Below are 20914 nucleotides of genomic sequence, written 5' to 3'. Positions count from 1 at the left end.
TTGCTTAGTAGCTAAACCTGATTTTCCAGAGCAGAGCAAGTTTTCTCCTGGAGTTCCTACAACGCTAGCTTCTAAGAAGGCTTCAGCAAAACGACTGAAATTCTTCAGCCAATAGACATAGGACTCCAGTGTGTAAATTTCTCAGGTTACGGCCCTGAAGATTCCTCACATGCTTGGCAGGGTTTTTTTTAAAAAAGATATATACATTCAACTTCCAAGTAAAGTGATAGGTCTCTTGCACAGTGACAACTGGCTTGTTGTTTTTTATGGGATTAGGCACCTCGTAACAAAAATGTATTGTTATCGTTAGCAACCTGTATGTTTTTTGCTGTCTGTTGCAATCTGTCTCTGCATCACAGGAGAGAATTTAGCAGAGACTAGAGTACAAAAATATGCCAGTGGATTTTAACTGAACTGGTATTTGTGCAAGGTGAACTCCCTCTTCTGCACCTCCTTTCTCCTCCCTGAATGAGTCAGTCTCTGGTAGAGAAGCCTCCAAGCTGTTAAGACTCTCAGATGGAGGACGATCCTGCTCTTCTGTAAGCTGAACTGCGTAACAGAGACCACTGGGTGCCGGGTTCTGGACCTTTTCATTCATGGTTTGAAGAGGTAAGCATGGATTTTAATATATACTGGGAATTGTTACAGGCCAAACTCTTCTAGTGAGTTTGGACTTACAGCAGCCAACTTCAGTTTTGAGGACTAGCTTTATTCTTCTTCTACCACATTCCTGCTTCACATACCTCTGTATAATCTGATGGAACTTCTGAAGGCTACACAAAAGCTGGGGTGTCAAAATCGCTTTAGAGTTTCGAAAACTTGCTTGTTCAAACGATTCTCTAATTTGTAGTTGTTTGCTTAAATGATAACTCTAGTGTGCACTCACCCTGGAAGGAAAACGGCTTAATCTTTTTATCTATTTTTACACGTGGAAGATGGTGGAAGGCGTAGCATTTTACGCATGTTAATCTTATGTGCATTGTGGTGGAAATGTACCAGTACATTCTTTTCATAGGAAGGGCATTAGAAATCAGACATGTCTTTAAAAACAAAGTATGAAATAAATTGGGTGGATGGCAAGGATTAAAAGTTCTGCTTTATTTCAAGTATGTAGCAGATCTTTGAAGGAAGGTGTTTTGCTTTGTTTTCTTCAAAATAACAAAGAAATAAGTTTCAAGTTGTACAAAATGTTCCACCGTGCAGAAACAATTTACATTTGAAGCACAGGAGTGTTTGAAGGAAAACAAATTCACACAAATCAAAATTTTGTCATCTTTAACTAGCTGATTTCAGGCTATGTACAATTTTAAAGATTAATTTCTTTCAAGGCAGAATCTTCTCCACCCAAATCCTGTAAAACCAGTTCCAGAAGCTTGCTTTGCTATGAATAGACAAGTGATTTCAGCATTACACTTTTGTACTGGGTCGTTAAACCTTCTCTTTTGTATTTGTAATCTCCCATGACTGAGATAATGATGATCATATTTTACTAAATACGTCATTCCTTATGTGCAAAACAGAATACATGTCTGCCTGCAGAAATGCTATTTAGGGTGTGAAACTTGTGAGATGAGATTGAAGCCTGATGATCTGTTTGGTCTCTAAAACATGCATGTAGTTAGCTGCCATTTTGGCCTAATCTAATTAACTGTGTGCCCTGAAGACCTGTTCTCAGAGTCACTACAACCTGTCACTACACTTGCCTCTGATTACTGTAGGTGGCCCAGATTCATTTAACCATAGAGTTGGAGGCTTCTTTTGTAGACTATCTAGTACAACAGTCTGCTTGAGGAAGGAAGTCCAGAGATACAGCAGATGGTTATTTAGTTTCATGACTATTTGCCCACCACCATGATGAGCTGAATTCAGCTTTGAACACACCTATGCAAAGGAGACCCTAACTGTATTTATGGTTATGCTGAGAAGCTTTTTGCTGAGAAGGTTTTGTTTCTATTCCCTCTACTTAACAGTTCTGCATAAACAGTGTTTTGGCTCCCATGGCATTAACTACTATGCTCATTAAGCTACTACAGAACACGGTTGCTGGCAAACTGGAGCTCCTGAAGTGGTGTAAACCTTTCTGTGGTTGATTCTTCTCAGTGGCGTAGCGTGGGTTGTCAGCACCCGGGGCAAGGCAAGTAATTTGCGCCCCCTAACCCGTGGATTTTAGCACTGATTTTAGCACTGCGAGTGCGAGCGCCCCCCCCCCCAGATGTTGCGGCCGGTGCGGCCAGCCCCCCCTGCACCCCCCACGCTACGCCACTGATTCTTCTATCTGCTGCATTACAAGCTGTGCACATTTAATGGATAAACCCGATTTAAGTGCCCCCCATAGACTTGGATGTCACTGCCTAGTTATTTTTGACCAGATCTTTATTGCATACATCAGTGTATTACATATTGTTTGCTTCATGAGGCATTGACGTGGCTTAGATGATTGCCTCAGCAGTTGAAAGTGTGAAGATGTCCTTCTTAAAACACCAGTAGTTAGAATGGCTATTATTATGATTTCCTCTGTGTAAAAGGGTCAGATCGTGCGTGCTTAGGGGATCCTGCTGCCAGTGATCCCCTAAAATCTGTTTTACAAAAGCTTTGCCATTTTATATACTTTACAAAACTTAATTTTACTTCCAGCGTGCTATCCTAAAAACTGCATTAGCAACCCTCCAAGTATCCCTGCTTTCCAGGGACAGTCCCAAATTTACAGAAAATGTACCAGTTTCTGAGTTGATCCCAGAATGTCATGCTTTTCCTTAGGACATCCCTATTTTCATTGGAGAAATGTTGGAGTTATCTGACCCCTGAGCCATTTGAAGGCAGCCCTGTATAAGGAAGTTTAAAATGTTTTTGTTTTTTTAAAGTTTTGTTATATGTTGGGAGCCGCCCAGAGTGACTGGGGCAACCTAGTCTGATGGGCGTGATGTAAATAATAAAATTATTTATTATTATTATTATTATTATGAAATAGGAATTCCCTAGAGCCAGTGTGGTGTAGTGGTTAAGAGTGATAGACTCGTAATCTGGGGAACCGGGTTCGCGTCCCCGCTCCTCCACATGCAGCTGCTGGGCTAGTCACACTTCTGTGAAGTCTCTCAGCCCCACTCACCTCACAGAGTGTTTGTTGTGGGGGAGGAAGGGAAAGGAAAATGTTTGCCACTTTGAGACTCCTTCGGGTAGTGATAAAGCGGGATATCAAATCCAAACTCTTCTTCTATTTTCATCGGAGAAAAGTTGGAGAGTAGGCATTAGAGCAGGGGTGAGTAATCTTTTTGAAGTTAATGGATGCATTCCCTTGAGGGTTCAACCCCTTTCTCTCTCCCTTCTTCTTCTTCTTCTTCTTCTTCTTCTTCTTCTTCTTCTTCTTCTTCTTCATGCATTCATTCATTCATTCATTCATTCATTCACTTTCTTCCACACAAACATCTCCCATCCATCCATCCATCCATCCGCATACACTCGACACCAGCATTATTCCCATTCATCCACCCATTCTCTTGTCCTCTCTCATCCATTTACACAAATGGCACACACATGCAGGCATGCAGCCAAGCGCTCACACCATTCACCCACAAGCCATTCGTTCTCTTTCTCACAGAGGGCAGCACCTAGAGCATCACTGAGAAGGTTGTTCTAGCTCTGGTGGTCCGTAACTGGGCTCTTCTCTTTCTCCTGGCACGTGTGAAGCATGTCAGGGACTGGCTTGATTAAGAAGAGTGATGGAAGGCTGCCTCCCAAGAGCCCCCACCAGGGAGGGCTCTGAAGACTTCACCTTAGAGCCCAGAGCCTGGTGGTGGGACACTGAGGAGCAGTCAGCAGAAGGGATGAGCTGGGAGCTGATAGAAGCAGGAGACTTGTGCCTGAGCGAACCAAAGGAACCAAGGATTTTGACCAGGTGTCAGCAAACCTTTCCAGCACCTTGTGGGGGGCCGAACTATATTTTTTTGGGGGGAAATGAATGAATTCCTCTGCCCCACAAATAACCCAGAGATGCATTTTAAATAAAAGCACACATTCTACTCATGTACTTTTGCAAAAAAAATGAGAGGTACAAATACAAGATGGGTGACACCTGGCTTGAGAGCAGTACATGTGAAAAGGATCTAGGAGTCTTGGTTGACCACAAACTTGACATGAGCCAACAGTGTGACGCGGCAGCTAAAAAAGCCAATGCAATTCTGGGCTGCATCAATAGGAGTATAGCATCTAGATCAAGGGAAGTAATAGTGCCACTGTATTCTGCTCTGGTCAGACCTCACCTGGAGTACTGTGTCCAGTTCTGGGCACCACAGTTCAAGAAGGACACTGACAAACTGGAACGTGTCCAGAGGAGGGCAACCAAAATGGTCAAAGGCCTGGAAACGATGCCTTATGAGGAACGGCTAAGGGAGCTGGGCATGTTTAGCCTGGAGAAGAGGAGGTTAAGGGGTGATATGATAGCCATGTTCAAATATATAAAAGGATGTCATATAGAGGAGGGAGAAAGGTTGTTTTCTGCTGCTCCAGAGAAGCGGACACGGAGCAATGGATCCAAACTACAAGAAAGAAGATTCCACCTAAACATTAGGAAGAACTTCCTGACAGTAAGAGCTGTTCGACAGTGGAATTTGCTGCCAAGGAGTGTGGTGGAGTCTCCTTCTTTGGAGGTCTTTAAGCAGAGGCTTGACAACCATATGTCAGGAGTGCTCTGATGGTGTTTCCTGCTTGGCAGGGGGTTGGACTCGATGGCCCTTGTGGTCTATTCCAACTCTATGATTCTATGATTCTATGTAAAAACACGCTGATTCCCAGACTGTCCGCAGGCTGGATTTAGAAGGCGATTGGGCTGGATCCGGCCCCCAGGCCTTAGTTTGCATACCCATGATTTTGACAGTATTTTTTCCTCACAACAGATCTGGGCTGATCTGACTTATTGTGGGAGAGTAGTAGTGATTTATTTGAATAGTGAGAACTTAGAATCTCCACAAGTTTCAGCAGGGATAAAATGAAGGCAGCTCTAATGTTGCTAATTGTCTACTCTATAGTAAACCTCTTTTTTGTTTGTTTTTAAATGTTGCCCCCTTCAATTAACCCCTATTTTGTGTGTGTGGTGATTTTGTCATCCACCACACTTTTGAAACAAAAGTTCTTTTCTCAGTGCTACAGGAAACTATCCTTAATTTGTTAAGGCGTGGATTCTGGAGCCTGAGGCAAAGCGAGAAATTAAATCTTGTGGAGTCACAGGATAATAGGTAAAATAGAGATGGGAGAATTAGGCCAGGGTGAGATTGTTTGTAGACCTGCGATAAAGAACAAGGAGCACAAAGTTTACAACCCAGCATTAGCAACTGTTCACACGCCTGCCTCTCCCTCCCCAGCAGCCTGGCTATTTAGTTCACATAGACAGCTGAGGTACACTTTGGGAAATCAACTTGGTACAATGTGGTCCATCATGTATGGTAGCTGGACAGCAGCCGGAACTTGAGGATAGTGAAAGACTTGTTGGCTAAAAGGAGAAGTCCTGTCCGGAGCTGTGAAGGGCCAGAGAAGGGCCCTTGCTCAGTCTAATCACATAGGAACAAGGGCATAAGGACAGGGGTGTGTTGTAGGAGCAGCAAAAACGATCTGAGGCACACTTGAGCTTACCTAGGAACTACAGTACTTATACAGTATTAATATCTTCTCCACATTTGAGCATTATTTAGCTGTTGATCCATTTCCCCCCATTCAAATTAGACCGGAGTACTCCACCCCTCAATGCATTTGAATTTGTATATGAAGAGCAACTTTGATGTTGTCCATTAAAACGCATAGGAATTTCCTATTGTGTTTGTTCCCACCTTCTAATTTGTTGATTATATTATGCTGATTAAGACCAACAGGGCATGCATTCAGAAAAATAACCAAATATTCACCACCCAGGAAGTGTGAAACGAAATAATACACAGTCTCAGGCAATTGTGAACTCTCAGCACACACCTTTGAAGTTTTCTGGTTTTGTGCAAGGAGTCTCCTAGAGGCTCTCCCTTAAAGGATTACAGTTTCTTTGGGGGAAAGATATAACCAGCAAACTGGTATAAGACGGCTTAAAATGTACAATGTGGGCTAACACTGAGCTGTGGATGTGACAAGACTATATTTCTTTTAAAAATTACAGGAATTATATCTAAGTTTGCTAATGCGTACAAGCTAGCATGTCTGAGGTTTATGTGGTCAGTCACTGAGATCAGGATGCTGGACTACATGGGTCATTGGCCTGATCCAGGAGGTGGTTCTTAAGTTCTTATGCACAAATGTTATGCAAATCCTCATTTGCCCTCCTTTTTTAGGTGATGCATTTCCCTTTTTTTATTATTATGCTTAAGTAAAGGTAAAGGGACCCCGTGACCGACTGGGGTTGCGGCGTTCATCTCGCTTTACTGGCCGTGGGAGCTGCCGTACAGCTTCTGGGTCATGTGGCCAGCATGACTAAGCCGCTTCTGGCGAACCAGAGCAGCGCACAGAAACACCGTTTACCTTCCCGCCGGAGTGGTACCTATTTATCTACTTGCACTTTGCTTTCAAACTGCTAGGTTGGCAGGAGCAGGGACCGAGCAACGGGAGCTCACCCTGTTGCGGGGATTCGAACCGCCGACCTTCTGATCGGCAAGTCCTAGGTTCTGTGGTTTAGCCCACAGCGCCACCCGTGTCCCATGCTTAAGTGATCACCCTATTAAATTTTCCTGCCAGACTACAGATTAGTTATTACACAGAGGCCATTTCCAGAAGCATTTGCATGGTAAATATAGCTTCGCCAGGGTCCTTATTTCACCTGCGTGCCTTTTCCTTGTGAATCCATTCCAATTTTGGAGCCAGACTTGCGCTCCTCACATGTGAAATACCTTTTGCATCCCTCCTTGACGCCAGCTCATTTCCCTCCCCCCAAAGCCATCATTCCTTTAGTAATCACCACGCCCAATTACCACGCTCCCTTGCCCAAACAGGATGGAGTTATCAAAACTAAAAATGCGTGGATTAAAACACACACACACCCCATGACAGCAACACAAAAATGCAACTGCCCTTCATCATTTTTTCAGCCGTTGAGGACTGGTATTGTAAGCTTATTCACATCACGATGACCTGGAGATGGGAGTCCACCCAAGATTGTTTGCTATTTTGGGTTCATGTTTGTTTGTCAGCCGGATACAAGGGTGCCTGTCGCAGAGCTGTCATATTGTGAGTTCCCTGGTGCATGCTGAAACTATGACTCACCAGCGTACGACAAACAAGTGAAGTAGTGGCCAAATAATCGGTGCTCACTGGTCTACATGCGGTAGATCAATCAGACAGCGCATCTGCAGAAGAACTCTCAGCTTGGGATGAAGAGAAAGGGATAAGTGAACTTGGGCGCTTAATCTTACAGAGAGCAATGAGCTAAACCATGAGACTTCTAAGCAGGAGACCATAGCCTCATAAATAACAGTTATCAAATGTGGATAAAACAAATCAAGATCTATTGCAGTGAAATCAAAGCCTATCTTTAGCTAGCCAGATAACTCACAGTATTATCAAATACCATATTTTTTGCTCTATAAGACTCACTTTTTCCCTCCTAAAAAGTAAGGGGAAATGTGTGTGCGTCTTATGGAGCGAATGCAGGCTGCGCAGCTATCCCAGAAGCCAGAACAGCAAGAGGGATTGCTGCTTTCACTGCGCAGTGATCCCTCTTGCTGTTCTGGCTTCTGAGATTCAGAATATTTCTTTTCTTGTTTTCCTCCTCCAAAAACTAGGTGCCTCTTGTGGTCTGGTGCGTCTTATAGAGCGAAAAATACGGTAGATCTGTGCCAGTTTTTTTTGGTCTGTGATAAAGAACGGGTGGATTTTGCCACCAGGTCAAATTACTTTTCTGACTTCTTGTAGCCAAATGTTTAAATTACATAGTACATGAGAAAAAGGAGACCCCAGCGGTGGGAAAGTAGGTGGGGCAGGTGAGGTTCTTAACCCCTTCTATTTCAGCCTTTTTGTTTTACACTCCAAAATGTGCTCCAAGCTACTTTTTCCATTGTTTGAAGAAGCATTTGTTGCTTCTAGGGGGTCTAAAAATTCAAATCAGCATATAAAATCCAGACCTTCCCATCCATTTACTTTCTTGCCCTCTCAGGGTTGCCAGGTCACAAGGTTGCAGTCACAATTTGTACTGCTCCCCCAGCCTTCCCAAAAGTCCCCCCCCCTTTTTGGAAATTGCAAAGTAAATTGAACATCCCAAAACATCTGGCAGATACGCATTGTTTCATCTCAAATCATCCCACCATGAGCTAGAGCTCAGAGGAATATTGGCCCGAGGGGCTGTAACTACAGCATTTTCAAGCTGCATGCTGAAAAAATATTAGTTGGGTGTCCTTTGGGGAAATTAAAATGAGAGCAAGTGAGAAGGAAATGGGTTTTTTGTTTGTTTCAACTTTAGTCACTAAAATTATCAAAGCAATTGGGGGGAGGGTGTCATTATTTTTGCTTCCCTCACCCCTCCCCATTTGTTTTAAAACACCCAGACAAGTCAAGGGGAATTATATACCAAACGCTGGCTTGAAAACTGAAATTGGTAGCATGCATTGTTTAAGATGGGACGCGGGTGGCGCTGTGGGTAAAACCTCAGCGCCTAGGACTTGCCAATCGAAAGGTCGGCGGTTCGAATCCCCGCGGCGGGGTGTGCTCCCGCCGTTCAGTCCCAGCGCCTGCCAACCTAGCAGTTCGAAAGCACCTCTGGGTGCAAGTAGATAAATAGGGACCGCTTACTAGCGGGAAGGTAAACGGTGTTTCCGTGTGTGCTGCGCTGGCTCGCCAGATGCAGCTTTGTCACGCTGGCCACGTGACCCGGAAGTGTCTCCGGACAGCGCTGGCCCCCGGCCTCTTGAGTGAGATGGGCGCACAACCCTAGAGTCTGTCAAGACTGGCCTGTACGGGCAGGGGTACCTTTACCTTTTTACCTATTGTTTAAGATGTCCTGTATACTAGAAAGGTTTGAAAACAGGGCAAAAGTGAGTAAAATGCTTGCACTGTGTCCCAGAGCAAGCAAAGCAATAACTTGGGAGGGAATTTGGGGTTGTGGGAGCTGATCGTTTGCCTCTTCACACACTTGATATAGCTTTGGGAGGTTTATAAAGTTGACAAGAATGTCCTTCCTTCCTTCCTTTAGAAAAGTATTTACATAATGAGAATTCATTATGTAAAGAGCCAGTGTGGTGTAGTGGTTAAGAGCGGTAGATTCGTAATCTGGGGAACCGGGTTTGCGTCTCCGCTCCTCCACATGCAGCTGCTGGGTGACCTTGGGCCAGTCACACTTCTTTGAAGTCTCTCAGCCCCACTCACCTCACAGAGTGTTTGTTGTGGGGGAGGAAGGGAAAGGAGAATGTGAGCCGCTTTGAGACTCCTTCAGGTAGTGATAAAGCGGGATATCAAATCCAAACTCTTCTTCTTCTTCATAAAATATCAGGGTAGTGTACCACAGCAATACCACATTGCAAACATTTAAAAGCAGCACAGAGCGATAATTTTTAAAGGACTGGCTCCCCAGGAAAAAAATATTACACAACAGCACAGGCATGACAGCATTAACAATTCTGGAAGAGACTCCTAAACACCAAAAGCGAAATGCAAATGCAAAATGAAGTCCAAATTTGCAACATGGAGCCTTTAATTTATATGTTGGCACACCAAAGAGTGTCAACAGTCTGTGAAGGTGGAGTCTTGCAATGAAAGCTTTGCCAGGGTCGAAGGCTTATAAAAACAAAATTCCTCTAATTCAGATAGCATGGAAAAAATAAAAAGCAGCCACAATGAGCATTCAGCACCTTTCTTGTTGCTTTTAAATTGATCAAGCACACTTTGGTATAGCCTTTCTTTGGAATGGCAGTCGCTACCGAAACAACATAAACCTGAAGCCAAAAATCAACTATCCCACCCCGCCCCCAACAAAGCTTATCTGATAGTATAAAAAGAGTGGTTACTAGGAAATGCTCCATGTTGGCTTAATGCCCAGTGAGCATTTCAAAACAATTTCTTACAGAAGGCTTGAACATTTTTGTTGTTGTTGGGTGAGAAGAAAAGCTTCCCGTCATATGTTCTGCCTGTTGCACTTTGCCAATGAATTTGACATAAATTGAAAGGGCAAGGGTGTTGCTAACATTTTCATGATCAACAAGTAGAATTCTGAAGCTTATGCAGACAGGTGTGAATTAATAGGTGTGGCAGGACCAAGGTTTTTGGCCTCAGTCTGATACTGTTTTCAGAGTCCTTTGTTTGAAAGGGCCTGAACAATCTGTGATCCACCAAGCCAGTTGCTACCTACCGACCTGGGTGTGCTGCTAGATGCTCATAAATGGCCTTGGTGTCACATTCTCCAGCAAGCATTAAAAACAGGAGATGTATTGTTCTCCCATAGGTTGATGATCTGCAGTCAGCTTGACGAGTCACAATTGTTCAGGCCTGTTGTTCAATGCCTCGGTTGTTGCAATACTCGTGATAGCAAACAATTTAAACTTTCTCCTTGCTTTTGAAAAAAGAATCAACTAGAATCACTTGGAACTGGTGGAAGAGTCTGTCTCTCGTGCCCCTTTATCTTCCTGCAGAACACCCTGGGAATGGAGCGTAAAACATGGTGTTGTGCGGCACCTTCTGATCAGTGTACAGTGGTACCACAGGTTACGCTTCAGGTTACATATGCTTCAGGTTACAGACTCCGCTAACCCAGAAATAGTACCTCGGGTTAAGAACTTTGCTTCAGGATGAGAACAGAAATCGTGCTCCGGTGGCCCGGCAGCAGCGGGAGGCCCCATTAGCTAAAGTGGTGCTTCAGGTTAAGAACAGTTTCAGGTTAAGTACAGACCTCTGGAACGAATTAAGTACTTAACCCGAGGTACCACTGTACTGGCATTTGCTTTGTTTCCTGTGGAGAACTTGGCACTATGCAACTGTCTTAGGGACTCCACTCCAGATTTGTGTAGGGTTTGCCCCTTAGCTGTTTCTTCTACCGAATATGTCCTGCAAGGCAGTACAGTGGTACCTTGGTTTAAGAACAGCTTAGTTTATGAACAACTTGGATTAAGAATGCTGCAAACCTGGAAGTAGGTGTTTTGGTTTGTGAACTTTGCCTTGGAAGCAGAACATGTTCCGCTTCTGGTTGACTGTGTTCCATTTGTAAATTGAGTCCCCCGCTGCTATGGGAAAGCACGCCTTGGTTTAAGAACGCTTTGGTTTAAGAACGGACTTCCGGAACGGATTAAGTTCGTAAACCAAGGTACCACTGTAGAGGTTTAGGATCAGAGTTTGCCTTCTCCTAGGTGGGCTACCTGTTATGTACTGAAGTTCTCACCCTGGGCCAGCAGGGGGATACTGTAGATAGTTTTCACTCAGGTCCTCATATTTAAATAAGGAATTGAAAGTGACGTTCAGTGATTGGATGTTACAGAAAGTTGTTACTGCTGCTTTTGTAGTGGCGCTCTATATAAGCAGGTTGGCTGAACCCTTCAGTTCAGTTCTGTTCTGGCCTGTGAATAAACAAGAGCTGTTTGAGGAATCGCTGTGTCGTCTGATATGTTCACCCACAACTTAACACTACCTTCCCAGGTTAATGAGCCTCATCTGCCCAAGTGGAAAGTAGCACTTGATTTTAAATTTAATAATGTTGCAGTCACTATATCCAAGCAGTGTGTGAACGATTACGTTGAATATATTCTCTCTTCTCCTGTTTTTCTCCTTGTTCTATGGCACAGTCATTTATTGTATCTAAAAAACTGGTTTGGTTTTGTCATTAGTACCAAAACTTATATGTACCCAGCCAGTTGGAGAGACGTTGAAGCCAACCATTATTTACTTAATTTGATACTTTCACTCGTTCCCTTCTTTCCCTTTCTAAAAATTGCCACCAGACTTTTAGTTAGCGGTGGTCATGCCTAAGGCATAGAAGCTCCTAAGTGCTTGTTTAGTTGTGTGGTCAGGAATCAGAAAGCAGAGGGTCTCTGCTGACTAGTGTAAAGCGGAGCAAATAAGGAATACCAGCTTTAAAAGACAACAGAAGCTGCTGAGGAGGGTGGACAGCTGTTCCTGCCTCTTGTCTGAAGAAGAAATGTCAGCAAGCCAATATCGAAACCTCTCTTTCAGCAGCTGACTGCTCTGTATGTTGGTGAAAAGGAGTCTCTCCCATTCCTCCACATCTCAGAGAAGCAAAGAGCCCATTCATATTCTTGTATCTGAGGCCTGTGTGAACTGATAGCTTAAGTGAGGACTTGGGTCATTGCTTGAGATGTATTGGGTTGTGGCTAGTCAAAATGTCTATGTGTAACTCCAGGTTTGAATCAGAGGCAATATCCCACTGAATATCAGCTGCATGGAGCAACAACAGGAAAGGGCTATTGGCCAATTGGCCATTGTGGGAAACAGGATACTTGGCTAAATAGTCTGACCCATTAGGATTCTTCTTATGTTCAGTTATATGAAAGCTGGCATCTGGAAAGTGAGGCTGAGGAAGAGTTGTGGGCTCGTTATTTTAGCCTGCCATTTATCTCTTTTGCCAGATTGGGTCTCCTCCCACCCTCCCACCACCCCATACTTAATCTCTCGTATTTTTACTTTCTTTCAGTGCACCGTAAAGAAAACACCTCTGAACAAAATGACAACCTTCACTGTAGGAAAATCAGCCCCTAACAAAAGTGGTAATGTGCTAGCACTCTTTCTTTTCTGCTTCTGTTGAGTTAGTCAAGGGGTTGGGGGGGAATAACATAGCCCCCTCTTTTTAAAATGTCAAACCAACAGATTGGCAAAACGTCTTCCAGCCCTTTGCATTTTGTGTCAGCTGTACTTCAAATTTAACTACATGCTGATTAACCCTTGCTGTTTGTCTGTTATGCTATGAGGTCCCAGTTTGAGTTTCAAAGTGGTCTTGAGATCAGTTGAGATGGCTGCCGCTACTCCTCTACAAAGGGATCTAAAAGTCCCACTGAAAACATTTTTGAGCAAAAATGCATAAGATTGTGCTGTCAATATCTTCCATTCAGCCAGAAGCACCTCACAAATGCAATATAATCATTTTTAAAAGTTCTATCACGCAAAAGCAAAAGAATCTTTATTTGCATCAGCCACTAGCCATAGCAATAAAATACAATAAAATGTACTGAATATCCAGCTTTTGCTGACAACAGTACATTTGTGCAGAGCTGCAAACTGGAAGAAAGCAAATGTTTCTACTCAGAGAGGTTTAGCTTTCATTACAGCTTTAATAAAATCTTACGGTGGGGCGGGGGAACTAGCTCAGAGAGGTTTCAAGGAATATGGCAAGTGCGTGAACAGACTTTGAGTACAGTCCTTTTACAGAGTTAACTGGAAGTAAGCTCCATTGTACTCAGCGAGATTTACTTCTGAGTAGACCTGCAGTAAATAATAAGATGAATTTGGAGAGTTTTAGATATGGTGGCCTCTTATATTGGATGGGATGTGTTTATAGGTTTTTTTTAAAGTTTTATATTGATTATTATTTTTGTATTATGTTGTATGGCACTTTGGATGGGATTCACCTAATGCAGGGGTCTGCAACCTTTAAGACAAAAAGAGCCACTTGGACCCGTTTCCGAAGGGGGGGAAAACCTGGGAGCCGCAAAACCGGGAAGGTGACGTCGGGACGGTGCGTGACTAACGCATGCACCGCCCCCATGCGACGTCACAGCCAGTACAGCGCCCGCCACAGTGGGGAGTGTCAGGGCGCACAATGCGCCTCTTCCCCTCGCTAGTATCCGCCCCGGAGCCACGGCAAAGGTGTAAAAGAGACACATGCGGCTCCGGAGCCGCGGGTTGCAGACCCCTGACCTAATGGGCCCCATAAGCATAAGCCCTGTGCAAGTACTTCCCCTTGTGCCATGCGGCTTTCTTCTTCCTCTCCCCACACCCCCATGCTCCCCAGTTGGTCCTAAGGGGGGGTTGGCAGAGCCCCCAGAACAGTGCATGGGAGGGGGAGGAAAAGGGGAAAAGTCCCATTAGCCAAATCGAAATGCTTGCACAGATATAATTTTGTCATGGCTTGACATTGAATTCCACCCTGCTTGGAAGCATTTATGGAGGAAGACAATGGAAAAAAAAGTTTACTGAAAATTGAGTTGTTTTTAATTATGCATCGGAAAGATAACATCATGATGTTGATCAACATGCTAAGCCTATAGGACTTCATCCTTAGGGCGAACCCTGGTATAGTGTGGCAAGAGATTTCACATGCTTCAGGCTCTAATCCCATGCAAACCTGCCTGGTAGAAAATCTCACTGAACTCAATGGAGCTTGTGTCTCAGTAGAAAGGTTCAGGGTTGCACTGTAGGTATTTCTAGCAAAATAGTTAATAGTTGTGTGACATGCAGGCAATAGTCTACCACCCTGATTTCAGCTTTGAGGTTTATCTGGGAACTTTCCAAGTCTCACACTCCTTCTCTTAATTACTATTTTAAGATAGATATTTTATTAGAAACTATAGCACACAACATGGGACGCAGGTGGCGCTGTGGGTAAGACCTCAGCGCCTAGGACTTGCCGATCGTCAGGTCGGCGGTTCGAATCCCCGTGGCGGGGTGCGCTCCCGTCGTTCGGTCCCAGCGCCTGCCAACCTAGCAGTTCGAAAGCACCCCCGGGTGCAAGTAGATAAATAGGGACCGCTTACTAGCGGGAAGGTAAACAGCATTTCCGTGTGCTGTGCTGGCTTGCCAGATGCAGCTTGTCACGCTGGCCACGTGACCCGGAAGTGTCTCCGGACAGCGCTAGCTCCCGGCCTATAGAGTGAGATGGGCGCACAACCCCAGAGTCGGACACGACTGGCCCGTACGGGCAGGGGTACCTTTACCTTTACCTTTTATAGCACACATGAATGAAATCTGCAAAGTGAACAATGCAAATATTTGATCAAAAATTACATTTGGTATGTAATTTCTAATTTTCTTGCCTGTGCACTAATAGATACGAAGAATGCTTCCATTGCAATGAAGAGTAGACAACAAGTTATTAATGAGGTCAACAAGAAGAGGACTCTGTTACAAGATAACAGCTGGATAAAGAAAAGACCCGAGGAGGAAAAGTAAGCGGGGGGGAAGACACATTTTGGCTTTTATCTTGTTGTGATCTGGTACTCCAAACATGGCCCAACAGTTTGCTATTGTGGCCTGCCAAGAGGCTTGCCGTGGACAAACTTCATGTTCTGTAGTCCTCGAAAGGCACAGCCACTCTTCTCGGTAGGTCTTGTCACTATGAGGCAGTTGTGGAAACTGAAGGACTCTGCCTTCCCCCAGCTGCCTAAGTCTCCTCCTGTCCAGGGTTTCCCCCAAGCAATTTGAGACTGCACCTGCATGCCTGCCTTTGCGCCTACTTCATGCCTCTCCTGGTCCTGGGAGACCAAGGAGGAGGGGAGCTTGTCACAGCAGGAGTGGGAGACACCCTGGCTTCTTCACCAGCCTGACTCATCTCTGCCTCTTGACCTCCTCCTCTCCTGTTTCTGCTTCTGCACTCCTCTCTGCCACAGATTCTCCCTGCTCACTAAAACCTGTTACCTCTTCGGCTTCCAACATCTCCTCCTCCCAGCCTCTCTTCTCCCTCTGATCATTCACCATCATCCCACCCCCAATCTGAAGCCTTCTTCCCTTGTCTGCTGGTCCCGAGGGTTAACCGTGCGGTGAGGTCCATGTCCAGTCCAAGGTCGAGGAGGCTGTCCATCAAAGCTGAAGCGGGGTCCGAGGCAGGGAGTCGGGTGAGGTCAGGAACTCTGGCAGAAGAGCAGGACAGGGTGCAGGCAGGAACGGGCTACCAACAATGTTGCTCCCGCAACCTGGGACTGGGGCTGGCCAGCTTTTATCTGCCCCGAGACATAGGGCGGCCCCAGTCCACAGGTGACTCGCCTCTCCTGGCCTGGAGCCGAGTACTCCTCCTGCGAGAACTTAGTTCCCTCCGCCTCTCTGCCCTGAGCCTCTGCAGCTCAGGAGAGGCTGGAGGGTTACCAGACCCAGAGGCAACCTCAGCTTCCCCTGACGGAGCTGAGAGTGGAGCACCTGCAGGCAACGAGTCCTCCATCACCTCAGGAGCCAGAGCAGATTCAGCTGGTGCCTGCACCTGCGGATCCAGCACAGGTGAGGACCCTTCAGGCTCATGCCCCAGCCCCGGCTCAGCTGGTTCTGGAGGCGGGGACTCCTGTGCAGGCTGGGATTCCTCAGGTTCAGCCTCCACGTCCGAATCCCAGCCCATCACACCTTGGCTGTTCCCCAGCCAGTGCCTCCCACCATTCCTCTGCTTCCAACCAGTCCATGGCATCCTGCCTCTGAAAAGGAGTTTCTAATGATCAATGATGTTTAATAACCACTACTGGATTGATGCTCCATGAATTTGTCTACCAGCCCACCTTTTCCTCGGTTGTATGGGCTCTTTGAATCTTGGCCCTAGACCAAGAATGGGGAACCTGTGGCCTGCCAGATGTTGTTGGACTGCAGTCCTCACTTTTCCTGAATGTTGGTCACTGGTTGCCCATCCCTGCCCCAAACCAACAAGTTCTTGCTAAACGACACAGAAAGGAGTTGGCTGCTAGAGTAGTTGGGCAGCCAGTTTGCTTCTTTTGAGACGCTTGCCTGTGCTTGCAGCTCTTGGTGCAGCCATCAGCTTCAGAGAGAGGAGAGATGGAAGGCAGGCCACTAAGGCGTGTGTGTCTGTGGTTTTATGTGTAATCTTAATAAAACTTCTCCCAGGGCTAGGCGCTGCAGATCAAAGGATAAGATCAAAGTACTGCAGGAGATGTTTAAATTAAACACAGGTAGCACAAGAGATAGAAAGATTTAAAATGCTTTAGAGAAAGCTTGTAGTATGTAGCATATTGCCAAGGCATGCAGATGTCAGAATTTCACTCCAAGTGGCAGGGCACTTAACACATAAAACAAAACAGTAAAAGTAGGAGAGGTCTGGGATGCATCTGTAAAGTCTCCTTTGTCCAGTCCACATCTGTTACATCCAATCTATTGCATATCCAATGGTGAGTCTAACTCTGTGCATTTCATACTGTGTTCCAGGGAACCCTGGGGTGCCTCATAAATTCTCCAGGCATTCCTTAATGATCAGTACAGACAAACAAGCTTACCTGAAAGATGGCTAGCTCAAAACTACCCATATTCTAAAGCACATTCTCTGTAAACATAGTGTAATGGTAAGGTTGAAATATCTCAGAATTCTCTGCTCTGCACATATAGACTACAGCTACAATATTATAATCAACAACTGCTGAAATTCCTGCTTTGACGCAACTGCTAAATTTAGTCAACAGAATCAAAATATTTTTTAAATATCTTGAAATGATCACCTTTGTTGTCTCTCAGATCTGCAACAGAATTTTGTTCCATACTCGTTTTTAAGCAAACTGACCTACCGTATTTTTTGCTCTATAAGACTCACTTTTTCCCTCCTAAAAGGTAAGGGGAAATGTGTGTGCGTCTTATGGAGTGAATGTAGGCTGCGCAGCTATCCCAGAAGCCAGAACAGCAAGAGGGATTGCTGCTTTCACTGCACAGCGATCCCTCTTGCTGTTCTGGCTTCTGAGATTCAGAATATTTTTTCTTCTTGTTTTCTTCCTCCAAAAACTAGGTGCGTCTTGTGGTCTGGTGCGTCTTATAGAGCGAAAAATACGGTAATTCACACCTCCCAGGCAAATACATGGATTAGAGCTAATTATCATTCAGATTTTGCACTTTTCCAAAGTTTCTTAGCTCAAAAAAATTACCAAAAGGGGGTATTGCACATGTATATGTTTTGTAATGCATTCATTGAAATAATACATATTGAAATGAGTATTTTGTGATAGCACAGATTTGCAATTTAATGTGAAAATGGGGTGGAATGGATTTATAAATGACCACATGTAAAACCAACAGAGACTAGAAACAGACTGACCCATGTACTCCAAATCTGGACATTGTAGATGCAGGAGTTCTAGGGCAGATGTGCAGAACTCTTTTGACCAACAAATCTGACTGGAAGGGGTTCCCTCAAGTTTTGAAAGTTCAAAAATTACTGGTTTTGCTTTCGTAATGGAAGAATAGGATTTATGGCCATCTAGTTCAGGCATAGGCAAACTCGGCCCTCCAGATATTTTGGGACTGCAACTCCCACCATCCCTAACTAATAGGACCAGTGATCAGGGATGATGGGAGTTGTAATCCCAAAACATCTGGAGGGCCGAGTTTGCCTATGCCTGATCTAGTTTATAATAGCCAGAAGGTGAGGGCTGAAAGGAATCAAACAGTATTTTGCAGAAGAGTTATCTGTAGAGCAAGGGGAAAGTTCAGCAAACAAAGGCTGATGATTAAAGTATGTGAACTTTGCCACACATGTTGGCATTGGGTCCTTCCATATTTAACTCAAGATGAAGGCCTTAACTCCATTATAAGAATCAATCTTTTGTGCTCTGGCAACAGAATTCATTTATTTGTATTACGTTAATAACTTGAAACTCAAGAAAGCTCAATAGCTCCATGATTTGTGCATTGTAGCTGCAGAATTATAACTTCCAAGAAGTCATATGGATAGCTATATAAAATCTGAGTGTATGTTCATATGCTGTAGCTTCAATGTGTGCGTGTGTGTGTGTGTGTGTGTGTGTGTGTGCGCGTGCGCCCTTGGTGAAAGGTTTATAGCAATTTATGGATCCACACCCGTTCATAAATTGTTGTGTAAAAATGAGGAGGTGCATCTGAACAGATGCCCAGGGCTTTTATCTGATTACATTACCAATATATGCTACATTTAGAAGTAGAATCAGTAGAAAAGTGTATGGCCCTTGAGTATTTTCCTTTTGTCAGCCTCTTCCTACATTGACACACTTCCTTGAATGGGGCCTTCAGACAGCATCATTAGTTTATAGGCACTATATAAATGAAAATAATATGAAATATTTGGTTTATTGCAGCGCTGATGAAAACTATGGCAGAGTGGTCCTTAATCAATACAAATCACAAGATGGTTTACACAGGTACGGTAGCCAATTAATCTCTATAAGTTTGCTCCACTTTTTCCCAACTATGGAAATATATGCAGGCTATGGTTGTTTGTTCTCATTATTAACCTATAGCAGGGCTGAGGAATTTGAGATCTTCTAGGTGTTATTGTAACTCACATCAATCAGTCCTGATCATTGGCAATGCTGGTTGGGACAGATAGGAGTTGGAGACTAACATCTGAAGAATTTGCTTTATCAGTCTTTGATTGCAATGCAATATTCCCCTTGCAAATTACATATATTAGTGACAGAATTCTACATTTCAAGTTAAAAATGAGCTGGGTCTACTCATCCACCTCCTCTCATCCACTGCTTTTAAAAATGAGATGGAAAATGGATTTGTAATACGTGATAACTCCAACAAACTTTTGAAGAGATAGACCCACGTTAAATTGGACAAGACAGCTGTGAAAGGATATTGACTATTGAGGATATTGCCATGTATTCACATGATACTAGATTCTCTGGAAGTGTGAAGATAATTTCTCAACATTTCCCCCCCCCAATTTAGTAAAGAGAATCAAAATATTGATTAAATATCTTGAAATGATCACCTCAACTGTGATATTGGAATATTTCAATTTATTTCTTATCTCAAAAGATCAGTTATTAAATTGCAGGTGTTAATCCTCTGACAGATCTAATTTGGATACTTTAGTGACTGAAAATCTTCTTTAAAGTCATTACTATCCCTCAGTTACTATAATGTCTTTCTTAATGTCAGGAGCCCAGATGAAAAGGATGATCAGAAAGCTTTGCTTAGCCGATATAGATCTGATACAACTTTAGACAGGTAAGAGTTTTATATAGATGGCTTTATTGTTTTGTATTATAAAGTTTGGCTGCTCTCAGGCTTTTGTACCCAGCTACACAATCCTGCTACGCTTACAATGTGATTCAGATGTTATTACTGTGTTGTGGTTTGGTGTGGTTTGGTGTAACAAATAGTGTTTTGGATAGATGAGACCTGGGTTCAGACTTCCCCATTCAACCATGAAACTCATCAAGTTGCCTTTACAAAGTTGCCTGTCACATAGCCTAACTTACATCACAAGAATAAAATGATATCATTTTATGTATCCAGAGCTCTCTTGAAGAAGGATGGCGTACACATTTGATAATTCAATTGAATATCTGCCTTAAGACAGTGAAGGGGAACCTGTGGCCTTTCAGATGTTTCTGCCTACAACTCCCATCACCCCTGACTGTTGGCCTGGCTAGCTGAGGCTGCTGGGAGTTGGAGTCCTGCAGCATCTGCAGAGCCACAGGTTTCCCATTCTTGTCTTAAGAGATGCTTTGGCTTGGATCCTAACATCTGTTCTCCTCTTGGAATGGGACTTTCCCATTCCAACCAATGCTAGTGGAATTCAATCTTCGTGAATTTTTATTCAGCAGAGGTGGCTAACCTGTGGGTTGCATATGGCCCCCTAAGTGAGTTTCCCCAAAGTTGTCATAAATTGACTGTTCTTATGGGTCCCCCACTGTGAGTCATAATGCTAAAATGTATTTGCCCCCCCCCCCAATTTTATTTGTTAATTAATTTAATTTTAATATTAATTTGAAAAACTACTGACTGCTCCCATAGGTTCCCCACAAAGCTGTTGTGGCCCTCCGATTAATAAATTAATAATGATATTAATAATAACAATAAATATGCAGTATGGTAAAATACCCCAGACACAGAGCAGTATATAATACTGTCATACCTTGAACCCCGAATGCCTTGAGAGTCAAATGTTTTGGCTCCCGAATGCCACAAACCTGGAAATGTCTGTTCTGGTTTGCGAATGTTCTTTGGAACCCGAATGTCCGACGGGGCTTATGGGGCTTCTGATTGGCTGCAGGAGCTTCCTGCAGCCAATCGGAAGCCGCGCTTTGGTTTCTGAACATTTTGGAAGTCGAATGGA

At 44.1% G+C, this 20914-nt stretch overlaps 1 protein-coding gene across 4 annotated transcripts in view; it reads left to right on the top strand.

Moving 5' to 3' along the window:
- Positions 1-200: 200 nt before the first annotated feature.
- SCEL (sciellin) overlaps positions 201-20914 on the top strand; it is a 55931-nt gene continuing 35217 nt past the window's right edge. The window contains exons 1-5 of one of the 4 annotated variants that reach the window (XM_028728340.2): positions 201-609; positions 12593-12665; positions 14942-15059; positions 18918-18980; positions 19732-19800. In XM_028728340.2, coding sequence (XP_028584173.2) covers positions 12623-12665; positions 14942-15059; positions 18918-18980; positions 19732-19800 — 293 coding nt within the window. In that variant the 5' untranslated portion in view covers positions 201-609; positions 12593-12622. The remainder of the gene's footprint in view (positions 610-12592; positions 12666-14941; positions 15060-18917; positions 18981-19731; positions 19801-20914) is intronic. The other 3 variants (XM_028728339.2, XM_028728344.2, XM_028728343.2) reach the window with 3 other exon arrangements.

The sequence above is a fragment of the Podarcis muralis genome, chromosome 4, assembly GCF_964188315.1.
Source record: "Podarcis muralis chromosome 4, rPodMur119.hap1.1, whole genome shotgun sequence".
NCBI lineage: Eukaryota > Metazoa > Chordata > Lepidosauria > Squamata > Lacertidae > Podarcis > Podarcis muralis.
This window is presented reverse-complemented; position numbering and strand designations above follow the sequence as displayed.